At 42.2% G+C, this 27,784-nt stretch overlaps 1 protein-coding gene across 5 annotated transcripts in view; it reads right to left on the minus strand.

The window, feature by feature from the left end:
- The window catches only part of Hmgn3 (high mobility group nucleosomal binding domain 3), a 41,270-nt gene extending 29,572 nt beyond the window's left edge, over positions 1 to 11,698 (minus strand). For 2 of the 5 annotated variants that reach the window (XM_048435746.3, XM_048435744.3), the window contains exon 1: positions 11,499 to 11,576. In XM_048435746.3, coding sequence (XP_048291703.3) covers positions 11,499 to 11,513 — 15 coding nt within the window. In that variant the 5' untranslated portion in view covers positions 11,514 to 11,576. Of the gene's footprint in view, positions 1 to 896; positions 961 to 11,498 lie in introns of all 5 variants that reach the window. The other 3 variants (XR_007232355.3, XR_007232356.3, XM_085689456.2) reach the window with 3 other exon arrangements.
- Positions 11,699 to 27,784: the final 16,086 nt, after the last annotated feature.

Consider the following 27,784-nt stretch of genomic DNA (forward strand, 5'->3'; position numbering starts at 1 on the left):
CATTTTCCTTTAAAAAGCTCAAGTTATTGGAAATAAGCAGATGTGAGAAATTTCCAATTTCTGGGTTAAAATGTTGGTCCTCTCATTGTCTGGCTGCGTGATCCAGATGGGACAACCTCATCTCACTGAATCCTGATACTCAATCCTTTTCTGTGGCTGAGGTCACAGTCTCTGGAGCCAGACCTGTAGGAATGAAGTCACAGTTCACAAGGAGCTGGGGGAAACGTCAGCCTCTGGTGCTTCAGTGTGTACAATGAAGATGAGAGGACCTGACTGAGTGGTTGAGGGGTTTATGTTTACAAAAACAACGTGAAAGAAAAGGACCTGACTCACAGAAGTCCCCAGAATGTCACAGACACAGTAAGCCTTTGTGTTGTTTATGAAACTGCAGTGCAGCACCTCTTCTATGTATTTATTCTAATAACACAGCTTCACAGCTAAAGAGCCCAAAGAACATAAAACACACAACTCAAATCTAGAACGACCAGACATATAACATCCAATAATGCTAGGTAGTTATTTAAATCTGAACAATGATATACATGCTCATGTTAACTACTGATATCAATTCCTCCTAAAATATTAAGTGTTGGAACCCATTTTGAAGATAGAAGTCGTTTTCTCTGTTTCCTCATTTCTGAATGGATGCACCACTTGCTGTATGTGTGGCCAAGCATGCACCTACAAGGCTCCTGAGCATGTCCATAAGATGTAAGAGGCCGGAACTCAATAAACACCTTCACTAACAACTACAGGACTGAATTCTTCCAAGACAGTGAAATGCGCAATAAATAAGTAGCTGGTAAAAAAAAAAAAGAACTCAACATTTTGATTTGGTTTATGTTCAACACTGATTTTTAAATTACTCAGGAGACCAACGGCACATTTCAACATACCAGGTACTGTGAAAGCAGACGGTCTAGATGGCATTTATTTCCGTCACCACTGCCAAACTGCATCCTACAGGAAAGCAGAACCTATTTAACTTTGGTGTCAACAAACACAGCATTTTAAGAGAGAAATATAGAGGGGAAAGGGTTATTTAACTGATTGCTAAGAGATTTTTAATTATAAATTAAAATTTTAAATATAGACTTAATTATAGAGAGATATTTTGGAAATTTTCTTCTGTGAGACAAGACAACCATAGGAGAATGTCCAAGATTCAAGCTTATGTTCTTAGACCCATGCATTTGTGATTTGGGTCATTGGCTATCTGTCACCAACTGCAGCTAACCAGCCGTCTACGTGAGAACTGCTTGCTCCCTATCTACGTCAGCTGCCATTCGCCCCTCCCGCCCCCAAAATGGAAGCCTGGGGTTGATGACATGTCTGTTATTTCATTACGGTTTTATTAATAATTAAAAATTTCATTATTTTGGTGATACCCATGTTTGAGTCTTCTGCCTATGCCAGCACTGTACTAAGTACGCTCATCTTCTCAGTGATGGCTGTTCCCCCATTTCTAACATTGTACTATGTACTCACCAGCTCAGTGATGACTGCCTCCCCATTTCTAACATTGTACTATGTACTCGCCAACTCAGTGATGACTGCCCCCCCATTTCTAACATTGTACTATGTACTCTCACCATCTCTGTGATGACTGTCCCCCCATCCTGACACTGTAATAAATACTCTCACCATCTCAGTGATGACTGTCTCCCCATCCTGACACTGTACTATGTACCATCACCAGCTCAGTGATAACTGTCTCCCCCATCCCGACACTGTACTAAGTACTATAACCAGCTCAGTGATGACTGCCCCCCATGTCAGCACTGTACTAAGTACTATCACCAGCTCAGTGATGACTATCCTTCCCCATGCCAGCACTGTGCTAAGTGTCCTCACCAGCTCAATTAATTCCCAATGAGGCAGAATATATTATTATCCTGGCTTTACACACTAGGAAACCGAGCCCTAGAAAATGACAAAGATGCTAAGGAAGGAGGGGCTAGGTAAACAGCACCAAATCACATGGCCAGTAAACAATGATACGAGCATTATCACATTAGGCATCTTCCCCCAAAAGTCTGAAATAATTAAATTTAACTATTTTCTTCCCTTAAAAACAATTAATTGATCCACTTGTCCAAGAAACATGTATAGTACCTCTGTCCGGTGCTCTGGGGGAATAAGGGATTTCATGGCTCAGTAAAATTAGAAGGATTTCAAAACAGAGTTAATTTAAAAACATAATCAAATAACTGTGTTGATTTAGATACGAGGTGCTAGACAACAACCTTGAAAAAGTAAGAGGACAGGGTTCGCCAGACAACTCCAGGGGAAAGGTGTCTGTCAGGGCAGGGTTAGCCAGATGACTCCCTGGGAAAGGCGTCGACGGTCAAGCCTTACAACCTGAGGAAGTAGCAAATATCTGAGAACCCCATACCTGATAAAGACCTTATATTTTGAATATTTAAAAATTCTTAGCCATGCAGTGGTGGTGCACACCTTTAATTCCAATACTCAGGAGGCAGATGCAGGAGGCTCCCTGTGAGTTTGAGGTCAGCCTGGTCTATGGAGAGAGTTCCAGGATAGCCAGGGCTACACAGAGAAACCCTGTCTGGAAAAAATCAAACCAAACCAAACCAAACATTGAACTTGAATATATAAAAATTCTTACAAGTCTATATGATGACAAACAAACTGAGCTTGTGTCTGTGTCAACCTGACACAATCTAGGGCCGTATGGGAGGAGGAACCCTGAAGTTAGAAGACGCTTCCAGAGACTAGCTTGTAGCCAAGTCTGTGGGGCACTGCACTAATTAATGACTGACGTGGGTATAAAAAAAACAAGCAAGCTGTGGGAAGAACGCCAGTAATTCCTCAGCGGTCTCTTCTTTAGTCCCTGCCATGAGCTCCTGTCTTGGCTTCACCTGATGAAGGACTGTGACCTATAAACCAAATAACCCTCCCCCAAGTTGCCTTTGGTCATGGTGTTTTATCATAGAAATAAAAAGCAAACTAAGACACAACCCAATTTAAAATGGGCAAAAAAATCTGAACAGGCATTGCTGCTCAGAAGCAGAATGCAGAATACATATAAGACCCTGGTTTTGATCCGTGGCACTCCAGGAAAATACACACACACACACACACACACACACACACACACACACACAAAGATGGTCATCATCTCTGACTATAGAAATGTAAGTTAAAACTCATGAGGTTTTAAGTTAAAATTCATAAGCAAACACCTGCACAACACCAAGTGTGTGCACAAAGTATGTGTGCAAAGGAACGCTCCATTTCCACTCTCTGAAATATTACCAAGATAAAAATTATGATTAAAAATTACGTATCCATGCAATGACTTATACACAAATACATGCAGAATTATCTATAGTGGACAAAGGTTGTTGAGACTATCCAAATGCTTTTCACCTTTTGAAGAGACGAGCAAGAAGGCAGTATATCCATACAATTGAGTATGAATAGACAATAAAACAATGAAGTCATGGCGTATACTATCACATATAGGAACCTCAAAAATAGGACACAAGTCAGAAACAAAACACTATACACTGTAAGTTTCTTTTATATGAAATTTCCAGAAAAGGCAACTATAGGAAGAAAAGAAGAGCAGCCCAGTGATGGTGGGAGTTAGCATGCTTTTTGTAGGGTATCTTTTTGAGCTTTGAAACTGGATAGTGGGAACGATTGTACAGCTCTGTAATTCACTGAAAAGTCACTGAGTTGTGCCCTCCAGATGAATGGGAAGGAAACCAATTTCAATAAATCTTTGTATAAGGGATCTGTAATGCTTCATCAGGAGGCAATCATGCTTATTTTAGTCTGATTATTTAAAGAAAACCACATCTTGTCAATTACAACATACACATATCTCTGATTTCTAGAACATGTAAATATTTTTAAAGACTTATTTTTTAAAGTGTGTGTGTGTGTGTGTGTGTGTGTGTGTGTGTGTGTGTGTGTACATGTTGGATGCAGATGCCCATAGAGGCCAGAAGAAGGCATCAGATTCCCCGGAGCTGGAATTACAGGTGGTTATGAGCTGCAAGACACTGGTGCTAGGAACCGAACTCAGGTTCTCTGCAAGAGCAGTTACAGCCCCCAGAGTGACTACTTTTATTTGAGCATGTTTTTCCTATAACAATACCTATCATCTCTATAAAGACATGTGAGACACTCTCTTCAAGATAGCAAACCTCTTCCTTTCAGTGCTATTTGGTAAAGACATTTTTCCTGTTTTTTTAATTCACAAATTTTAAGTTTTTAATAATTTCCCCACATTGAAATATTCATCCATATGTAGCCAGATTTATCAACATTTCATCTATAGTCTCCATCTTTGTTGTTATAACAAGTGACAGTCTTTTGAAAAACACACTTTGAAACCTTGAGTACTGTTAATTATGTCTCTTTCATTCCATGTTCATTGCTATTGGGCCCTTCCATTAAAGGGAAAAAAAAACATTAAAAAACAAAAAATCTCAAATTAAAATCTCAAAGTAGCTCTCTGTTCTCACAGACCCAATCCCCAGGGCCATCCCTAATACTCCAACAGAACACCAGCTGCAGCCCCCACCATACACCTTCTGTGGATTCCACAAACCACGCCCTACTGACGTCCCCCTCCCCAGAACTTCCTCCCAGTCCCCAACTTGGGTGGACACCCACTGCTCAACCACAGGCCGTACCTTCCAAAAGACCAAGTAAGCTGCCCTAACGATGGATGGGCATATCTTCTCCACTTTTCTTTCTTCACCCAGACTCAGTTCTTAGGGTCATCCATAGCTCCACAACAGAATAGCAGCTGCAGCCTCCCTTCCTCCTTGTCCACACCTCATGTGGATCCCACAGACCACCCCCTCCTCACCTCCCTACCCAACTCATCTCTGCATCCTCGTCCCTAACACCAGCAGGCATTCCTAGTGAGCACACCAGCCTAGCAGGCCAGGAAAATGGCAACACACAACCAGCACATTCTCTGGAAATCCACCCACCCAACAGAGACAAACCCAGAAATCAGTACCGAGACCTAGAATCACCCCAAACCTAGATGCCTAGATGTCAGCCTCGGAACACAGTAACAGCCAAGGCAATATGTCTCCGCTACAGCCCAGCTATCCTAGCACAGCAGGCCCTGAATAGTCCAATAGAGCTGAAGCACAAGAAAAAGATCTTTAAATCAACTATATGAAGAGGTTGGAGGTACTTAGAGAGGAAATGAATAAGTCCCTTAAGAAATACAAGAAAGTATAAATGAATAATTTGATAAAATGAATAAATCCCTTGAAGAAAGCCAAAAATACAAATAATGGGAGGAAAGGAATAAATCCCTTAAAGAAAGACAAGAAACAAACAAACAGTTAAAGAAAATGAATAAAACTGTTCAAGACTTGAAAATGGAAATAGAAGCAATAAAGAAAACACAAACTGGGGGAATTCTGGGGGAAATAGAAAACCTAGGTAAGCAAATCAGAAGTGCAGATGTAAACATCACCAAGAGAATACAAGAGAATCTCAGGCACTGAAGATACAATAGAAGAAATGGAAACATTGGTTAAAGAAAATGTTAACTCTTAAAAATTCCTGACACCAAACATCCAGGAAATCTGGAACATTAATGAAAAGACCAAACCTAAGAATATCAGGAATAGAAGGAGAATCCCAGTTCAAAGGCCTAAAAAGTATTTTCAACAAAATCATAAGGAAAATTTCCTAACCTAAACAGGGACATGCTTATAAAGGTACAAGAAGCATACAGAATAACAAACAGATTGGACCAGAAAAGAAAGTTCTCTACCACATAACAATCAAAACACTAAACATACAAAACAAAGAAAGAATACTAAGAGCTGCAAGGGGAAAAGAGCCAAGAACAAATAAAGGCAGACTGATCAGAATCACACCTCACTTCTCAATGGAGACTCTAAACGCCAGAAGAGCCTGAAGAGACTCTTAAAAAAACAAAAGGTATTCCAAACAAATGAACCTAAGAGGCAAGCTGGTATAGCCATTTTAGTATCTAGTAAAGCAGACTTCAAATCAAAACTAATCAAAAGAGATGAGAAAGGAAACTTCATACTCATCAAAGGAAAAATCCACTAAGATGACATTACAATTCTTAACCTCTATGCCCCAATCATAAGGGTACCCACTTTTGTAAAAGGAAGAGAAAATAACATATTGACCCTTACACACTGACAGTGGGCGACTTCAATACCCCAGTTTCACCAACCAAGAAGTCATCCAGACAAAAACTAAACAGAGAAATACTGGAGCCTACAGACATCATAAACCAATTGAACTTAACAGATATTTATCGAGCATTTCACCCAAACACAAAAGAATATACATTCTTATCAGCACTTTCTCCAAAACTGACCACGTACTTGGATACAAAGCAGATCTCAATAGATACAAGAAAATTGAAATAACCCACTTTATCCTATCAGACCACCAAGAATTAAAGTGGAAATTATTGGGCAGTGGTGGCACACACCTTTGATCCCATCATTTGGGAGGCAGAGACTGTTGGTTTTCTGTGAGTTCAAGGTTAGTTTGGTCTACAGAGCAAGTTCCAGGAAAGGCTACAAAGCAATACAGAGAAACTCTGTCTCAACAACAAAACAAAAGCAACAGGATATAAACAACAACAGAAACAATAGAAATCTTATAAATGCATTGAAAAGGAACAACTATCTACTGAATGAAAAATGGGTCAAGACAGAAATAAGAAACAAATTAAAGACTTTCTGGAATTCAATGAAAATGAATACACAGCATACCCAAACTTAGGGGACACAATGAAAATCATTTATAGAGCTAAATACTTACACACACACGCACACACACACACACACACACACACACACACACACACACACACACACATTTGGAGAGATCTCATACTAGCACACCTAAAAGCTTTAGAACCAAAAGAAGCAAGCTCACCCAAGAGAATAAGTAGATCGCAAGAAATAACCAAACTGAGGGCTGAAACCAATAAAATACAAACAAAAAGGACACTACAAAGAATTAATGAAACAAAGAGTGGTTCTTTGAGAAAGTCAACAAAAGAGACAAATCCTTTTCCATACTAACCAAAAGATGGAGAAAAAATATCCAAATTAATAAAATCAGAAATATAAAGGAGGACACAACATAACAACAGACACGGAGGAAATCCAGAGAATCACAAAGACATACTTTAAAAACCTGTACTTCACAAAATTAGAAATTTAAAATAAATTGATAATTTTTTCAATAGGTACCACTTACCAAAGTCAAATCAAGATCAGATGCACAATTTAAGCAGACATACAATCCCTAGTGAAACAGAAACAGTCATTGCATACAACTCTCCCAATCAAAACAGTCCAGTACCAGATAGTTGTAGCACAGAGCTCTATCAGACTTTTAAAGAAGAGTTAACATCAATACTCCTCAAATTATTCCACAAAATAGGAACAGAAGGAAGATTACCCAATTCATTTTATGAGGCCACAGTTACTCTGATGTCCAAACCACAAAAAGACTCAACAAAGAGAATAGCAGACCAGTTTCCCCTATGAACATAGATGCAATAATACTCAACAAAATACTTTCAAACTGAATCCAAGAACACATCAGAAAGACCATTCACGATCAAGTAGGCTTTATCTCAGAGATGCAGGGATCTGCACACAACATACAAAAATCAGTAAATGCAATCTACCATATAAACAAACTAAAAGACACAAACCACAAGATCATCTCATTAGATGCAGAAAAGGTCTTCGACAAAATCCAGCACCTACTCATGACAAAGGTCCAGGAGAGAGCAGGGATATAAGAGACAAACATGAACATAATAAAGGTAATCTACAGCAAGCCTATAGCTAACATCAAAATAAATGGGTAGAAACGCAAAGCAATTCCACCAAAAATCAAGAGCAAAACAAAGTTGTTCATTCTCTCTATAACTATTCAATATAGTACATGAAGTCCTAGCTAGAGCAATAAGACAACTGAAAAAGATCAAGGAGCTACAAATTGAAAAGAAAGAAGTTGAAGTGCCATTATTTACAGATGATATGATAGTACACAAAGGTGGCCTGAAAAATGCCACCAGGGAACTCCTACAGCTGATACGGTAAGGAATAGGCAGTCTTTCCTTCCTGGAAAGAGATCACTATGTGCACACAATACTGTACTAGACAACTTCTGGCATGATGTGCCAGACACAGCAAATGTAGGGCTAAAACATCAGAAACAAAAAGGATGCGAAAATGGGCTTGTTGACCAGGCAGGACTGAATCCAGGCCTTGCTGGTAATGCTTCTGTACAGAACATGAGATCACAACATGACCTCTGCTGGCATTTGTGGCTGTCAGAGCAGAATAGTCTAGACTTCAGTCAGCCATTGTCCCACCACCACCTGAGTCCGTGAGGTTTGGCTCACTCACCACCCATTTTATAATACAGAGAACTCAACTTCCTTTAAATCTTAGAAAGACATTACAGTGCTAAGGGTTGCACTGCTTAAAACAAAATAAACTGCGGGTCATTTAAAAATTGGTTTAATGCCACTAATAAGCAAACGTGTGTATGTGTGTATGTGTAAAACTTACAAAGAAGTATCTTAAGAATAGTTTATAATAATATGGATGTTATTGTGGCCTTGAAGTTGTGTAGCTGAGGCCTAACTGTCTAGGGTATAAAAAAAAAGAGGCAGTCAAATGCCTGCTAACAGAAAATGATGCTGAATTTTACCTTGAGTCCTACCCACACTTTCAAGACAAACCAGTCTAAATTCAACCTGTCTTCTTATCTATCCTTGGTCTTTGAATCTGAACAGCACATTCTGTAACGTCTATAAGCCCGAATGTCAGTCAGCTCTTTTTCTGTCTGCTAATCCCATCACTTCATTGAATTAAATATAAGCTCCTGGAGAACAAATCGTGTCCCTACAATATTTAGACCATGCTAGGTCTTCACACGTTTTCACTGACTTTAGTACTACGTCTTGATCTGCAGGATGTAGAAGTCTGTTAAGTAACATCTCTATGAAACAGTGAAACATGGAGCAGAGATGTGATAGCCATCCACCTAGTCCTCAAGCCTTAGTGGAGTCTTGGAGTTCCTTGGAACTGACATTAGAAACCATTGTCCCCTAGGTGAAGCCTGCCCAGCTGTGCAAGAAAGGAACTGGAGCCAATCCATGCATAGGTCTTAGAGGTCTGTAAAGCCAGGTGATTGCTGAAGAAGGATTTGCATGCTATAATCACCATATTTCCTTGTCTAAAGAACTACCTATTCTACTTTGTAAATTAAATTGTGTCTGCACGCACATGCACATGTGTGCACACACACACGTGACCTGGGTGGAAGTCAGAGCTCAAAGTTGGCTACCTACGTCTATTGCTTTCCATTTTATTTTTTGAGACGGGGTCTTTGAGCCTCGACCTCGTTGATTTGGCTAGACTGACTCTCACTACCTCTCCAACACTAGAGTCATGAGCACGCAGGCATCTGACTTTTATATGTGTGCTGGGAATAAAACCCAGATCTTCATGCCTGAGGGGCAGGCACTTTGCCCACTGAGCCATCTCCCCAACCTGGTGATCAGGTTTTAAAGGAAAAGTTCCCCCAAACCAGGAGCCATTATTCATAAAAGGTGCAAGTGACCTGCTGCTTACCAAACGTGTTAGTAATTCTCAGGAAAAGAGTTAGTCTCAACTCCCTCTGTAACTCACGTCTTGATAATTAGTTCCTCTGATTCCGCTACAATTCCCAGCTCGTCACTAACCTCAGATAAAAGGCTGCAAACAGTGACATCATTCTAGTACGACAGTGCTGGGAAAACGGTGCTGCCAGCAAATGAAGCTTGAACAACGAGACTCAAGAGCTCCTACTCTTAGCATGCCACGAGCTTCTTCAACTACAAGGCTCTAGATTTCCCAAACTCTCCTGGTCCCTACCCATCTCTAAAGGAAGAGAAGAGTTGTCCATGGTGACCAATAAGACCTTCGGATGGATGGCAGCTCCACTATAAACCAATGGTTAATGAAATGTTGGGCAATCCGGCTTCAGACCCTGCTCAATGAGTCTAAAATAGTTGTGTGGTTAGGAGGATTCAATGAGATAATGCACATCCGACTCCACACAGCATGAGGCACAGGGTAGGTTCTCATTAAACTTTAAGAAAGACCTTCTAATTAAATAGGATTGATTTTCTTTTAAAGAATGGAGATGCCTGGGCTGGGGAGATGGCTCAAGAAGTAAAGACTCTTGCTTTTGATTCCCACAACCCACAAGTTACATGGCAGAAGAGTATCTACTACTGTCATGTGGGTGCCAGTGCATCCCCAGCACATACAAAATAAATGAATGTAATAAAAATAAATTTGAAAGGAGTGGAAGCGTTTACAATCAAATTCCAGTGACAATATATAAGAAAGCAAAAGCTTCTAAAAATTTAAAGCTTCGATAATTTTAAATAATGCAGCCACACACACAGATCATTGCAGTCTTGGGGGAAAGCGGGGCATTATCTGAATCAAGTTCCAACTTTAATGGCCACACTGGTTGACTTAGATCCTTTGGCCAGGTGGCTTTGGGGCAGGTTTTTTGTTTTGTTTTCTTTTGTTTTGTTTTTTTAGGAATCAGTTCTCACACACCGGTTCTCTCAGGGAGGGGTTAAAAAAAATCTGCCCTTCCTTTACCAGTCCAATGACAAGTCGAAGCCCCACCCTGGGAAGCTGTGTGACCCCACGTGTGGTTCGTGATGTCCCTGCGCAGAAGGGGACACAACCCACAAGGGGCAGAAAAGACACTAAAATGACCCCGGTTCCCTGCCCATCCAAGCGTAGCGTGGTGGATGGGATAGCAGTCAGGGGTTGGTGGCCCCTGACCTTGGCCAGGGTCGGTGTGCTTGGCACCAGCCCCCTTCCTCGCCGCCTACCCCGCGCTGCGCACTGCCCCTCCCGCCCTCGCGGCCGGTGATTGACACCGACACCGGAGTGGGTACATACGGGTCCACGGCGCAGCAGGGCTGGCGTAGGGAAACATGGCTTTCCCTCTCCCGGCCTTCCGCCCGCATCGCTCGCACTGGGCATGGCCCAGGGGACACTCCTGACCCCGCCTGGCTCCTCAGACTCTTTCCACCGTTTTTGATTTCCCTGACCTGGGAGACTCTTTCAGTTGCTTTCCCTCCACCCTGAGAACAACCTGGAGTTTGCCAAGTGGAAACTCCTGCGAGGGGGATGGACACTCGCCCTGGCAGCTGCTGACAAGAGGTGGAAACCATTTCAGCCAGGAGTTGATGGAAAGGGGAGGACACGACCCCGGAGGGAAAGTAACACTCGGAGCTCGGTGCGGGAACAGCGAGGTCTGCAACAGGCATCTGCAAAAGGAGCAGGCAGCAGCGGTGCCCAGTGCCCGAGTTACTAGGCGCATCGTTACGTCCATCGCAACACCGGGGGCTTGCTCCGACCACACTCGAGGGCCTGCGAGCAATTTTTTTTTTCAGCAGGACTTACCTTTCTCTTCGGCATAATGACTACGTAGGTGCAGTAAAAAGTAAAGCAACGGGCTGGGCCGCCTGGCACGCCGCTGGATGTTGCCTAGCTGCTGCAGCTGCTCCTGCAATGGGCTCGGCTAGCCCGGCCTTTCCGACCTGCACCTCCGCTTCCTCCCTCGGCGCTCCACTCGCTCGCATCCCGGTTCCCCAATGGCGAGCCCGGCCAGCCGGTCGCGAGGCCCTATTGGCTGAGGGAACGTTCTAAATTCCACGAGGGCACGCCCACCCCCGCTCACCCAGTACGCGCAGTTGTAGTTTCTACTTCACTGGGAAAAAAAGAAAAGAAAAGAAAAAAAATCTGCCTGGCGACTGAGCATGCCCAATTGAACTAGTAGGCTTCAGGCCACTATCTTGGAGTTTCATCGCTTCACGCGCCTTCTTTGGATTAGAGCAGAATGCACGTTCGTCGTAGAAAAGAAAAGTTAAGTACTGACATGTTAACTTTATAATGTAAATAGGGACACAGGGTATCTTGTACACAGGTTACTCATAAAAACTTGTAATGGGTGTTCATGGTGCAGATCTGTATAGGATAGGAAGGTCCTCTGCTCAGGAAGTCTTACAGTTTCTAGGGCTCTCAGTCCCACCTCGAGCAAACAGAAAAATACCTCGATCTAATTGTCATCTATTATTATAATAATTATTAATTTTAACCTGCGATTACAAGTCACATACAAATTTGGCCAATTCTGTGTGAAAATGGATATAGTGTGTTTGTTGTGGGGATTAGGGAGAAATCGAGAAAGGAAGAACAAATTTATATTTTAAGTATGTACATTTAAACAACACCTGCCAAGTTACCTTTCATGTATAGTGTAATGTTGCTCAAAGTTCTACAAGAATTGCAAAATATGTTTCTGAATTTATGTTATAAGGGTCAGTTTCATCCTGGTGAATGACCTCAGTGGTGGGGTTAGGCACAAATACACGTACAAAAATTTAGCAAATCAAATTCAACAACATTAAGAAGATAATACATAACCAGGGATTGGCCCTGGGAATACAGAATTTGTCTAACATCTGAAAATCAATCAGTGTAATCAGCCTGTGACTATAACAAGGAGTGAGATCATCTTAACAGCTGCAGGAGAAATGCTAGTGAATGGGTGAGCAAGTCGTGATAAATCCGTACAATGGAGTATTACTCTGCATCAAAGAAATGCGCTATCCCTGCTCAGATAAGTAGCAGAAGCAAAATGAAGTCAATACAAGACACGGCGATGGATGATTTCATTTGCACAAAATTACAGGAAAAGCAGACTAAACTAAGCAGGGTTGGCCTCAGAATCGTTCACAAGGCAAAAGTCTCATCATAGGAGTTTGTACTGAAGCCTTACAATACATAAGATGAGATCTACTTTGGTCACGCAGAGCCTGCATGAAAGTATCAAACAAGTCATCGGGCAATTCATTTGAACGCCTGCTTCACCTTTTCCTTGTTAATTTACAGAACAAATGAGTTGGAATCCTTGCAAGCTCGAGAGGTAACGAATGGCTTCCTTTTCTGGTGCATCTTTACAAACTCTGGTGTGGCTTGGTCTCTTTCTGTCACTACCTGCTGTGCCTCAGTGTCCTGATGCTTTTATTGTCTTAGTGCTCAGAGTTTCCCGTTTTCAGTCAGAGTGAGTCTACCTTGGGACGTGGTCCCAGTTGTCTTTGATGGATCTTTTCTCTCTGAAATTCAGTAGATGACATACTCAAAATAACTAAGGTAAAACCAATTCTCTGTTTTAGAGCTGCACAAAAACCTAGAGGTTCATAATGTTACCATTAAACAAATATAATGAATATGTCTTGGAGGAGAGTTAACTTGCCAAGTACTTGATGGTTGAAGAAGAGGAAGAGAAAAATGCCAGGGAAGATATTTTTAGTAAAGTGTGTGGGGAAGAGGCTGGGTAGTGTAAGAATGTAATCTGGGTTGAATTGTGCTTTTTGCTTTTGGCAAGTGCTTTGCCACTGAGCTACATCCCCAACCCTGTTGGTTTTTTTTTATGGGGATTTAAAGATGTCAGTGTTAGGGATAAGGTAACTTTTCCCCTCCGGTAATAAAAAGAGACCCAGAAAGTTGGTTTCTTTCATTGCTACTTTTAAAGACCAAATGCTTAGTTAAGAATAACAAACAAAGTTACAATCATAGTTTAGTGCACAAAATAAAACAGTTGCAATGAAATTGAAACGTGTTAGCTGGATAAACAAAGCTGATTGTGGGGCTGGAGAGACGACTCAGTGGATAAGAACACTGGCTGATCTCACAGAGAGCCCAGGATTGATTCCCAGCCGCCCTGTTGTGGAAAGTCCACAACCATCCATAACTCTGGATCCAGGGAAGTCAGAGGCCTTTCGCTGACTTCAAGGGCGTTAAGGACACACACCTGCAGGCAAAGCACTCACACATAACATAAAAGTAATAAATAATTTTTTAAAGCTTCTTATGAAAAACCTTGAGTGTTTGAGTCTCTTAGTTCATTTCTAAATATTGAAAGTCACAATTTGAGTTGAAAACAGCAGTGGCTGTCTTTCCTTTGATATGGGTTGCACCTGCCGGGGAAATCAGTGCTGAGGGTAAGAGGAGGAGGCAAAGACAATGACTGGATAGGCAGTTAGAATTTCAGGTTAAGAGATAAAGAGGCCTGAACTTGCCAAGTGTGGGGCCGCAGAGATCAAGCACCACTCTGCCGTTGGATGTATCCCAAAGAACATTTTTAGTGCTTTTCTGAATGACCAACCTTTAAGACAGTGAAAGCTTCTCAACAAAGTGCAGATCCTTCATGAGCTCAGACAGACAACGGATGAATCAAGGGAGTTGCTGTCTGAAGAAGAAAGAAGGAAAAGATAGGAAACAAATAGAAGAGAAACTGTCTAGAGAAGCAGAGAGGACCAGAGGGCCGGAAAGAGAAGGAGAAATGGGCAGGTGAGAAGCATGAAGAGGATGTGCTCAATCTACAACAGATTCTTGAATGGAAACAGAGTGTAACAGTACCATGTACTAGTAGGCACAGTAGAATTTTTTTTTAAAGTTTGGTTCTTTCTTTTTTTTAATATTTATTTATTTATTATGTATATAATATTCTGTCTGTGTGTATGCCTGAAGGCCAGAAGAGGGCACCAGACCTCATTACAGATGGTTGTGAGCCACCATGTGGTTGCTAGGAATTGAACTCAGGACCTTTGGAAGAGCAGGCAATGCTCTTAACTGCTGAGCCATCTCTCCAGCCCTGGCACAGTAGAATTTTAAGTAATTAAAAAGAAAATGAGATTAATTCTTTTCCCATTTATTTGCACATAAAGATACACATGCTGCATGTGTGTGTGTGTGCGCGTGCGCACATGCATGTACATGTGAACTGGTGTGTGTGTGTGCTGTAATATAAAATATATTTAACAGTAGTACACATTTCTAATGAATGTTGTGGGTCTTTGGGGCTCCAGTAATTTTCCTCTGGAAAAAAATTGCACAGTCTTCAAATCTAGAAGGAAACTTTCAAAGGAAGTTTGAAAGGAAAAGACTATTTTGCAAATCCCCTCCCACCTGTCGCTCCCCACCTGTGTAAAACTTAGGCAGCTTCCCTTGGCTTTTGCTGGAGAAGTCGGATCTGCAGTTTGTGGTATTGTTGGTTCCAATAGCTCTAATTCCAGGTCACATTAAAGGTCACATAAAGACTGCCAAGACGAATCTGAGTGCAAGAACAACAGCAAACGGGCAGAAGATGAGAAAGGAACTGATAGAGGAGCAATAACAAGGAGACAAATATGTATTCTTTCCCATAGAAGGCACTCATACATAAATATGTCTATGACATGACAAGCTTGAACATTCCGTTTTGTTTGTGTTACTGGTAAAGCCTCTCATTTGTTGACATGCTAACTTCGAGAGAGATTAAAATAGCCGGGGTAGTGTAAGAACTACCGATCCAAATCAAATGAGTAACTTGCTAACAGTACTAATCCCTCGACTCCAACTCCAGTATGCTAACCCAGAATCTCACTACTGGGCCTTGGGAGCCTGTGTTTCAGCTAGGTTTCCTGTGTTCTAGCTCTAGAATTTGAGAAGTCTAGGCTAGGTCTATGCTCTTAAAACATATATACCGAGTACAGGAACATTTGTTCCTCATTCCAGGACCCTCTATGCAGACATCCGTGAATGTCTTTATGAAGTGGCATCTCGTCTGGTATGCACTAAGTCACCTTCAGATCAGCTCTTGGGGCTCATACAGTGTGGACACTCTGAGGATACTTGTCCTGGGTGATGGTTTAGGATATCATAAGTAGTAAAGGAGTGCACGTCAACTGCTCTTCCCTCTTCATTATCTTCCCAAAGTGGGAACACAGTCCTATGAATGACACTGAACCTGTACACCTCACCCTCTGTTCCACTTTCCAGCTTGACTTGGTACTGATTTTTTCCCTCACTCTTCCTCTTCTTTAGCTACAAGACACCCGAAGAGGAATTAACCAAGTACACCCCCAGATTCAAAACAACCCTGTCTTTCCCTGAACCACTCAAGGCAGCTTGTGGACCCTCAAAGGGTACCTGACCCGAAATTCCTGCAAGCAATAACTTTTCGTTGTGTCATCATGCTAACAGTTAGACCAACACTTGTAGCTCTTAGCTGCAAGAGAGGCAAGGTTGTCTGGACCCTCTGACAGGAACCATCTTTTCTCTTCTCCAACTTCAGTCCAATTTAACCTGTGTGCAGGTAACTTGCCTTGAGCATGTTTTATACATCTCTCCCATCTCCAAGTCCCTTTAAATCCAAACTCTGTGCATTTATCTTTCCTTGGTTCTGATGGTGCGTGAACCCACAGGTGTGTAATTAATTCTCTTTGTAACTACAAAATGACTATGTGAGGATAAATGAGACACCCTTTGTAGTTAGGGCCAGGGAATGGGCTACAGTCTTTTAGTCATCTCTTTCTACACATCCCAAGGAAAGAGCACATTGGTTAAAAAAGGAGAAACTGAGTGCAGGGAAGTCCCCAAGGATTATGATAAAGACACAACCAAGTAAAGATAGCCCCCATCTCCCTAGGGGAAAGAATGGTTTCTGCCACACCCTCTGGCAGAGTTACACATTCTTTGAGTCTGTTGTCGCTGCCAGCCCACTCTCAAACAGGAACACACCCTGTCTTATAAATTGGTAGGTCTTACCATTTCAGATATTTCCTGCATTTCTTTAGGAGTTGCAGAACCCCTGGGAGTTGGCAAGAGACATTCAGCAGCACATCCCCGTCATTGCCCACAGTAGATTTGCCTTTTCAACCAAACCAAACACTTTTCTTTTCTTAGTATAAGCAAAGAAGCCTAAATTAAATTTAAAAGATTGAATGAAAACCTAATCTAAACTTTAGGGCATAAGAATTAAAGAAATAATTCTCTAAGGATCATAAAGTGACTGGAGACTTGGTTAGTAGCTGTTCTAACTGTGCGCATTAAGTAAAAGTTCATGGTATATAAGTGACTAGGAACTAGATAAATTTCCTAATAGGGAGCGGGCCTTGACTAGATAACAGAGATGGTGAACTTCTAAGATGGCTGGCTTTCCCCCCCACCCTTCCCATGTGATACCTGACTTTTTCACCTGTCAGTAGGCCCCCCTGCTGGTGCACTGGCTCAGCAAGTTCAAGGCCTGATGAGAACTGGTACACAGTTGAGGGCCAGTCAGCTATCCTGTCTTGTTCAAACTAGCCAACCGTAGATTGGGGAAGAAACAACTCCTAAAAGACCCTTCACAGACAAGGCTTCAGCTTCCCAATGTAGGGCCCAGCTGTGACAAGCTCAATAGAAGCCAGAGTTTCAGATTACCCTAAGGCAATACCCGGTTCCAGGAAAGACCACCCAGGAAAGGATTCTCCCAAGGGAAAGTACCTACTGTTCCAAAGGAAATTCCTAACGTCCCAACTATTATAGATGAGATCACCTGATGTCCCTTAGCCCAGCACAAACCCATCCCATTTCACCAAGATATTCCTAAACAAATGTCAGCCAATCAGTGTTGTATGGAGGAGCAGGCCACGTCCTGCCGCCCAGCTGGCTTAACTCCCGAAATAACCACACAGAAATTGTATTAATTATTGCCTGGCCCATTAGTTTTAGCCTCTTATTGGCTAACTCTCACATCTTGTTTTAATCCATCTTTAGTAATTTGTTTATTACCATGAGGTCATGGCTTATTGGCAAGATTCTAACCAGCGTCAGTTTCAGGCAGAAGCTTTATGGTGTCTGCCAGCTGCCCTTCTTCCCCGCTTATCTAAGTTCTGCCCTATCAAAAGGCCAAGGCAGTTTCTTTATTCAACCAATGAAAGCAACACATAGACAGAAGAACCTCTTACATCAAATCAGGGATCCTGAACCTTAGAAATCCCTCACCCCAATTTCTGCTATGATAAAAACCCCACTCCAACTGAGCTCGAGGCTCTCTGATCCTGCCAATGTGTTGGACACATGAAGAATCTGAGTTTGAACTTGAATAAATGCTCTTTGTTTTTACGGGACTCAGTCTCCTTGTTGGTTTTTGGGGGACTCTGTGATCTGGGCATAACCCCCAGTCCCCCTCTGCTTTGAAGAGGGTCTTTTCTGTGTGTGTCTTCGCAACCTGAACTGTATATGTGCGTTTCCTCACCCCTAAGACAAGCCTGTCTTTACTCATTCTGTGTGTTGTGTCTGAGATGCGTGTCCACCCCCTCCGCACTGCTATCTTTTGCACTTGAGATTTTTCCTACCTTGTAGTTCTTAAGTGGCAGAGACCATGAACCACAGCAAGATCCCTAGTCAACAAAATACAGACTTTGGGTCTGGATAAATTTTTGTCTTATAAACATGAGGTCATGTAACTTCTGCTAAAAATTTCTCATTTTCTATGGGTATTTCTACTCCTAGTTCTACTCTCAAGAAACTGCAGCAGACAGACAGAGAGAGAGAGAGAGAGACAGAGAGAGAGAGAGAGAGAGAACATCTGAGAATCCTTAGGAGTTCACAGATACAGCCAGCAACCCATCCCTGCCAGTGCACACAGTAAACATGTCTTTCAGAGTGGCCCCCACAAAACCAGTGTTTGACACTACTCAGATGCTGCAGAGCCTGAAAAACATGTGTTTGATCTCCAGAACCCACAGTAAAAGGGGACAAGGGACTCCTGAAAGTTGTCTTCTCACCACCACACTCATGCTGTGCCACACATGTATGCATATACACACAATTTTGGAAAAGGTTTATCATAGTCTGCTTTATCTCAGTAATTTACCTCTTTACATGACAAGAACAATCTTGCAACTTTAGCAAATGCTTTATCAAAAGTCTTAGTGGTTGCAGTCACAGCTCTGGGTTCAAGCATCAGCTCACTGAGCTAAGGTCACGTTAGTTAACATCTTGGAAGCTAAGTGAACCTTGCAGCAATGGCAAAACAGAGGCAGCTTGGAGGAGCCAAGCTAAGCTTTCAAGTGACAATGAAGAACATTGTGTTTGGCACTACCTTAACAATTGGTCCAGTTTCCTGAACAAAACAAATTGCCAAGGCATATTGGGCTGGATGTGCCAAAGATGTGCATAACTAAAAGCCAACTGAAATTATGTTGATACAGTTAAGATAGGTGAAAAATTAGACTAAAGGATTAATTTTTTCAAGCAGAGGTGGGTATTTAAACAGCATGCATTTCTCTCTGTCTCTCTCTCTCTCTCTCTCTCTCTCTCTCTGTCTCTCTCTCTCTCTCTGTCTCTCTCTCTCTCTCTCTCTCTCACACACACACACACACACACACACACACACACACACCAGAGTAGGGAGAGTGGGTCCAAACTCTTAATATAAGCGTCTTTTTAAAAAGTCATTCCACAGAGTAAAAAGTCTTTCCTTTATAACCAGGTCTGAACTTGTGATAGGCGTAAGGACCTTCCTGGGTCTCGGGAGTCTGTGCCTGTTCCACATATGAGCTAGTGTTGTTCAGGTAGGACAGGGGGAAGTTGTGGAAGATTCAGAAGAGATCAGGGTGAGAGTTGGGTTGGGTATTCTCTGTGGTGCTTTTTAAAACTATCTATTTTGCAAAATGAAGAAAATTGTTTATCACGAGGGAGTACCAACATAAAGTTCTTTGCTAACAGAATTTAGATTTGGGAATAGTTCTAGCCAAAACAAAACAAAGACTTTTGTTCCCTAGCTCCATGGCAAACACAGGTTGCTAAGTGACAAGGTTGGTGGTAATGAAATGCATGCAAAAAGCCACAGGGCCTTAGTGTAAACACCACCTGCCATTAGCTAGTCTTTAACCTTAGCTCCGTGGCTCCTTCTGTCCTGGGCGCTGTTACCAGTGTCTGAATCAGAGCCTTCTGATGTCCAAAGAGGTGAGGGTTACAAATTAAGGAAGCGAGTTCTGAAATCTGAACTCCTGAATCTCTGTCCTGGCTTTGGGTTACCCAACAGCACACCACTTCCTGTATATGGAAACTAAATACCTGTTTGATCAAAGTTGCCCCATGTAGACAGTGTCTGGGAAGCATATCTGCAAACAACCCCCAGATGACACTATACTGCATAGGAAAAGCAAAGTGGTTGTCTGCTGAATTATTGTCATATACATTTGCCTGGAACATAGTACTTTACATATTTTGTTTGAAGGAAAGTATATTACTTCTTAGACTACAGAAAACACTAGAAACTTTTATACTTTTCCTGAATTTCCAAGAACCTATTTTTATACATTGAACAGGATTCTTTTAAAATCGGAGTAGAACAGCTCACCAAGGTCAGCTGGACTGGGAGTGATGGAGCATGTGATCAAACTGGACACTCTGAATGTGGCTGTCAACGAAGGCTGACTGAAAAGCAAAGGACAATAGCACTGGGTTTTGATTCTACTGCATGGACTGACTTTGTGGGAGCCTGGTTTGTTTGGATGCTCACCTTTATAGACCTGGATGGAGGGGGAGGACCTTGGACTTCCCAAGGGGCAGGGAACCCTGACTGCTCTTAGGACTAGAGAGGGAGGGAGAGGTGGGGAGGGGGAGGGAAAAGGGAGGCGGGGAAGAGGTGGAAATTTTTAATAAATAAATAAATAAATAAATAAAATCGGAGTAGAATAGGGTAATTACAGGTATTTTATAGCCACTCCACGGTATGGCCCGTTGCCCTGTGTTAGATAGAAGTGTTAGATAGTTGTTCTATGTCTCCTTTGTTCTTCCCAGATGCTGGGGTCCCTATTGCAGCTCAGGTTCTGTGAGTGATCCACATGCGGATAACCAGACAGGCTTATATGAGAGATAGAAAACGGAGGTTAAAGGCAGCTTCACTTGCTCCGTCTGTATGTGGACTGCTTCTTGCTTTTCTGTGTCAGTAAAGACCCTAGGCGCTAGTCTCATGGCTTTCCCAGCTCTGCAGGCATAGCAGGCATAGCAGGCATAGCAGGCCTATTGCACACCAGAGATGGTGTCTTCTTGATTGAGACAGTGTTTTGATTTGTACAGCGTTTTGATGTCAGAAGAAGTGTGACTTCCTTTGTTGGTCAGGTTTGCAGTACAACTTTGGGAGACTTTACAGCTACTTAGTATCTGTTTCTTTCGTTTTGCTTCCTCCTAACCTAGAGTCTGATTTTTCAGTTCCTCCAGCTACTTTACAAACCACTAAACATCGAGTCTCTCTCCTTTCACTGGGTAGAGTGTGTCTTTGCAGAGAGATCACAGCTTACAGAACTTCTTATTGAGTATTTCCAACTCTACGAGTTGCACTCCTTCCCACCGAAGCTGTGACTTGGGGAGAGGGTGTAGAGAGATGTATTTATTGTCTTTGTGTGTCCTTGAGTGCCTGTGGCAAACAGAGCCTTTAAAACCACTTGTTTGAGTTCAGTTTTTCTATTGCTTTTATAAAACACCGTGACCAAAAGCAATGGGGAAGAAATAAACCCTTGGGGAGGAGAGGGTTTATTTCATTTTACAGCTGCAGTCCGTCATCCAGGGAAGTCAAGACAGGAGAGCCTCTAGGGAGGAACGGATGGGGAGGCCATGGAGAGGTTCTTCTTACCGGCTTACTTCCCAAGACTTGCTCAGTCATCTTTCTTTTATACCCTAGGACCAACTGCTGGGGGTGGCACTACCCACATTGGGTTGGACCCTTACCTATCTATCACAGATTAAGAAAATGTACCATAGGCTCACCCACAGGCCAATCTAATGGGGAAATTTTCTCATTTGAGGTTTCCTCTTCCCAAGTGACTCTAGCTTGCGTCAAGTTGACATAAAACCAGAGAGTACCACACTCCAATGGGCACAGCTAAGAACATAAACATCTTATTTAGCCTGCTGGAACTTTAGGAAATTTGTTACTACAGAATTACACCTTACCCTGAAGTCACATAGAACTTAGAACCGAAGAGTGGAGTGTGTATGTCTTTAATGGTAAACTTTAAAGTAGGTTGCTTTGTTTTAATGGTTCTTCAGAGGGAATCAGAAACTATCACTGAGGATTAGAGGCTTAGAGACCCACATTTCCTAGTGTTGGCATATTTGGTGACCCTCTTTGTTCGCAGTAAATTGGAAAAGCAGAATGACACAACTGACTTTAGGGTAAAGGTTGGGATAAGATTTTCAGTTGTTTATTGGTTGCTATAAGTTTCACTTGATAAGCTACTGCAAGAAAAAAAGATATATATGTTCAGAGAAGAACTGGTTTGTGAGGATAAATGAAAGAGACTAGAGAGTCTGCAAATTGGGGGACTTCATAAGGCTAGAAGAGTCAACTGCTTCTTACCCCAAGTGAGGAAAAAGAAAATTACTGCTTGAGAAACAAAAGCTGATAAAATTCGGCAAAAATCAGATCAGTGATCACATGGGCTGTGATATCCTGTCATGACATTCAGTGGGCCAAATGACTTGAAATGACTTCGATGGTCCAGAAAAGCGCCATTGTCAGTAAAGGAGAGTTTGAGGTGGAAGGAGCATAGCAGACTAAGACAGGCACGGGGGCAGGAAAATACAAATATCTCTAGAAAGTAGGTAGAGAGTCGAGGAAGCATACATTTGTAGGACAGTTTCATCATTAGAAGGCTCTAATCTAGGCTACAGGTGACCATGGTTTTCTGAGACTTAAAGTGACGCTCAGCATCCCAACATAGTAGGTTGGGAAGGTTGTCCAACGTTTAAGGCAGGCATAGCTCAAGTCTCAAAGGTAATTTTAGTCAAGGACTAAGTAAAACCTTGCCCGAAGGGAGAATTTTGGAATTCTGAAGGTCAGTGGACAATGAGCCCCTCCGAGGAGCCCACATGGAACATCTAAGAACCATTCCTCGTCTCCAAAATAGGCATTCTACAACTCCTAGCCAGTCAGATGATGGACTGTGGGTCAATGGGAGAAGGTATGTGTGTAGGCTTGTTGTAGATACTTTCTGCGCATTCTTCTATGACTGGGACTTGTGAGTTTTCTTTCTGAGAAAAAGGAGTCATTGGAAATAATTTACGCACTAGAAGAAAAGAGAAAGAAATATTTGCACCAGAGGAGAAGGATGGTGGTCTTGACTAGCATTCACCAAATATCCCTGCCTTATGCTTTCATGAAAGAAGTCTCCAGACTATTTTCATCTTGCAAACGGAAACTTGAGGCACTGAACAACCCCTGTTCCCACCCCACGTCCCAGTCCCTTGTAATTCCCGTTCTGTTGTCACTACAAATTATACTACGCTAGGTCACCTATGTAAATGGAGTCACACAGTGTTTCTCTCTTTTCTTCTGTCTTATTTAACTCAGCACAACATTCCTGTCTGTGTTTTTGTGAATCATAGATGACGTCTTATTAGAGATTGATTAATATTCTGCTTTATAAGTACGTCACATATTATTTATAAACTCATCCAATGATAGACTCTTGGGGTGTTTCTGGCTCTTCACTATTATGAACAGCACTGCTTGGCTAACATGATCCCTGAGATTCAGGATAGGATTATTGTATATTTTAATTACTTTTCTGTTCCTTTGACAAGATACCATGGCCAAAAGCAACTTATGCAAGAGAGAGTTTATTTTGTCTTATGGTTCCAGGGATGAAGTCCACTATGGCAGAGAAGCCTGGCAGCAAGTGGCAGGAATGGTGGCAGGGGCAGGAAGCTGAGAGCTCATATCTTCAATTACAATCAGAAAGCAAAGAGAACAAACCGGGAGAGGGCTGAAGTTATGAACTCTCAAAGTCTACCCTAGTGACATATTTCCTTTAGGAAACCTGCATTTTTCTAAAACCTCTTCAAACAGTGCCGCCAACTAGAGATTTCAAGTGCCTGAGCTTCTGGGGGACATTGCTCATTCAAACCGCTCTACTCTACTTCCTGTTGCCTGCTGCTGTGATCAAGGGAGCACGTACGAAGATGAACATTTTCCAGTGTAAGTTCCGAGTGATTGCAATGGCACAGATCACTTTTTACTCAAGACGTATATATAGGGTGAAAGAAACATGAGACTTTGTTATTTTTAGTCACTGAGATTTGGGGGGGTCTACTTTATTTTCACTGAAAATTATAAATGTTTTTTTAATTTTCAAATTAAAGTTTGGTTCTAATGTCTGTAGAAAGGAAATTTGGTATGCTAGAACCTCCCTTGTGGAAAAGGCTGATAAAGGGGAGGAGCCCTGTTACATATTCCTTGTGTATCTATCCTGCCCAGTCAGACCTTTTTTGAGGCCATGGATGTGTCTATGCCTATAGCTCCTTTAAGTGGTGTGAGCTTGGGGGGATCCCAAGTCTCTGCTCATTTCCCCTCCATTTGTCTTGCCTCTGTATTTCAGTGTGCTGGCCCCTTTGCAGCCTGTATTTTTGAGAAGACTGCGTTTGGCTGAAAGCATCAAGGCCCCAGATAATTGGGACTAAGAAAAGGGGAGCTGGATTTCTTCCTAGCACTGGAACTGTTGACATGCTGGTTCTACCACCCATGGAGATGGTCTGCGTTCTCCTCGCCTGGCCATGCTCATTACCATTGCCTTCTGTGTTGTGGGCTGAGTTCTAGATCCATCTTCATCCAACGTATGTGCATTTGGGACAGCAGAAAGTGTAAAAGAGACTGAAATGCCTTTTGTGGAAACTCCTGGAAGCGGCACTTGCCATTTCTACTTCCATTCTATCAAATTCATCAAAGGAAATTTAATAACATGGAGTTCCTACTTTTGAAGAAAAGGAAAATTATATTGTGATACAAGTAGCTATGCCTGGTGGAACAATTATCTCCAATGGTGGACATCCTAAGTTCTAGGACTCCCATGTGGAAAACAAGGCTATGCAGATGTAGTTAAAGTACGGATCTGGATGGGGGATTTTCCTGGATTATGCAAGTGGGTCCAGCTAATAGCATAAATACTTAGAGTTTGGGATGTAGGTCAATAACAGCATATTTGCCTAGCAAGCTCAGGGCTATTGAGTGGTTCTCGACCTTCCTAATGCTGCGACCCTTTAGTACAGTCCCTCATGTTGTGGTGACTCCCAGACATAAAATTATTTTGTTTCTATTCCACAACTATAATTTTTCTACTGTTATGAATCATAGTGTAAATATCTGACATGCAAAACTGTGACACCAAAGGGGTCATGACCCATGGGCTTAGAATGGAATAGATTCTAGATTCTAGTCTTGAGAAAAGAGGAGAGAGAGAGAGAGAGAGAGAGAGAGAGGAGTTACCCGTGGTCAGAAGGGAGATAATGATGTCCAGGGAAGGTCTTGGAAGATTTTATGTGAGAACTCAACCCACTGGTGCAGAAAAAAGACCATGAGCCTAGGAACATGAGTGACCTTTAGAAACCAAAATAGGCAAGGAAACAGATTTCTCTGGAATCTCCAAAGTCCATCAGTCTAACCAATAGCTTATTTTTAGTTCAAGTAGAACCATACTGAACTTCTGACCAGCAGAACTGAAAGACAATTCACTTTTGTGATTGTAAGCCCCTACCCCTTGGAAATTTGTTATAATAGAAGCACATAAGCTATCCATCTCAGCCAATGTGCCATCACAGTTTGGCCACATATATTTCTGCATGCTCTTATATTCCTATGTTGCATACTCATATCCTAACAAAGGGTGAAACTCCTCAAATCCTATTTATCCGTTCTAGTCAAATGATGGATGATAAATGCATTTTCTAAGTCAGGCAATTGGTTAATGATGGAAGCAGGGTTAAGCCCCAATAACTAAAGCCTGTAATAGTCTTCAGTACTTTCTGTAGCCCTCCGCATGGGCAGCATGAAACAGCTGGGCTGTAAGGGTGTGCTGCACACTTACCATGGATAGAGGTTAGTGGTTGCCTTCACACCCTGTGTTTGTGGGATCTGCTCCTGCCTGCATGCTTGTGTGCTGGGGCGTTATCTACGGCCTACAGCACAACAGAAGCCTGGGAAGCAACATGCTGGTGCAGCACTTTTTACAGCCCTCATCACCCGCCAAGCAATCCCTTGTTGTCTGAGACCACTGAATTGTACCATGATAAGTATGATTCACGTGGTGTCCCTAAGGGATAGCTAGCTCCCAGGATGTGACAAGAAATATCAGAGAGAAATTTTGTGTATAGAACAGCTTTGTCATTGACTACATTGCGAGGTGACAGTGTGGTAGCTCTCAGTCAAATGCAATTTGTTAAATTGACCTTTAAGATGAATGGAATGCAGTTTAAGGAAAACACAATGTCTAGTTGTATTAATGATCATTATAGCTTATTATTCCGGTTGGTAGGGTCTGACTGCAATTGACATTGTACTTCTTTTAATTAGCAAACACTTCAAAATGCAATGAGTCAACTTTGCCTTTATTCAGCAAATGCAGTAGACAACTCCTCTATGACAATTTCTGATGGACAATGAAGGGATAGTGATGAGAAAAAGAATTGAGTTTACAGCTTTCTGTAGTACAGTTGGATGTTATGATCTTAAGAACCCGAAAGGCAGGAGCAAGAGCACTGAAGATTCAAGACCAGTCAGGGCTGCATCATGAGACCTTGTTTGAGAGTGAATGGGTGAATGAATAAAGAGCACAAATAAATATGAAATTCCAGTGGTGATGAGTGCTACAGAAAGGAGGTTATGTTTATATCAGTTTATTAAAGGCAAATTTAATTAAGCAAAAGTCTAAAGAAAGTACTTTAAAGTAAGCAAGGAAAGCAGAGAAGCATTCAGGCAGAACAGCATGTACAGCATCCCTGTGGCTCAGCTCGGTTCTGTGTAAGGGAGAGCTATGCCTCTGAGCTGGAAAGAAGACTGGAAGACAGGCTGAGTATGAGTCAACAGTGCTGTGGCTTTTGTTTTTATTTTGAGAGCAGTTCAAAGCACTGAAGGAGGCGAGTGATTGGTGGGTTTGTTCTGGGAAATCCTGGACAGCATTGTGAGCCAATCAGAGGGGCAAGAAAGTGTGGAGAGTTATGGGATGGCCATTTTGGCAGAACTCACAGTTAAGATGCCTGTAAGAGATCAGTTCTCAGTAGGAATGACTGCTGTGGGACAATGGTCTGTACCCTGTCACTTATATTTTAAATAGACACTGATTGGCCCGTTAGCTCAGGCTTCTTATTAACTCTTATAACTTATATTAGCCCATAATTTTTGTCTTTGTTAGCCATGTGCTTGGTACCTTTTTCAGCGAGGCAGTCACATCTTGCGTCCTCTGTTGCCGGCTGACGACTGCAGACTGACTGCTTCCTCTTCCCCAAATTCTCATTGTCACACCTCTACTTTCTCTCTGGTCGCCCCGCCTATACTTCCTGCCTGGCTACTGGCCAATCAGTGTTTTATTAAACAAGTACAAGAAACAAGTCTTTACAGGGTACAAATCATTGTCCCACAGCAAATGATGTCATGCCAGACAGGGCTAAAACACCAATCGACTAAACAACAACAAACTTAGTGATTACAGCATTTTATTGTCATTCAATGCTCTCTCTGTCCTAATTGATAATATGTCACTCCTTAGTATTTAACTCTTTTTCCTCGAGTCCTGGGGACTGAACTCAGGGACGCATGTCAGACAAGGTACGTGAGCTCTGCCCTAACCTTTCAATGAAATCCTCCTGCTGGCCTGGCCTTGGCTGTGGCCGCTATGGGGCTACAAGGGTTTATTTTTGCTCCGCATACTGTTGTATGATTCCTGTCTTAGGGTTCCTGTTGCTGTGATACAATTCCATGACTGAAGCAACTTGGAGGGTAAAGGGTTTATTCATCTCACAACTCTCAGGTTATACTTGTCACAGAGAGAAATCAGACAGAAACCCAAGCAGGGCTGTGACCTGGAGGCAAGAACTGAAGC

This window comes from Myodes glareolus, chromosome 4, assembly GCF_982192425.1.
Source record: "Myodes glareolus chromosome 4, mMyoGla1.1, whole genome shotgun sequence".
In the NCBI taxonomy this organism is placed as follows: Eukaryota; Metazoa; Chordata; class Mammalia; order Rodentia; family Cricetidae; genus Myodes; species Myodes glareolus.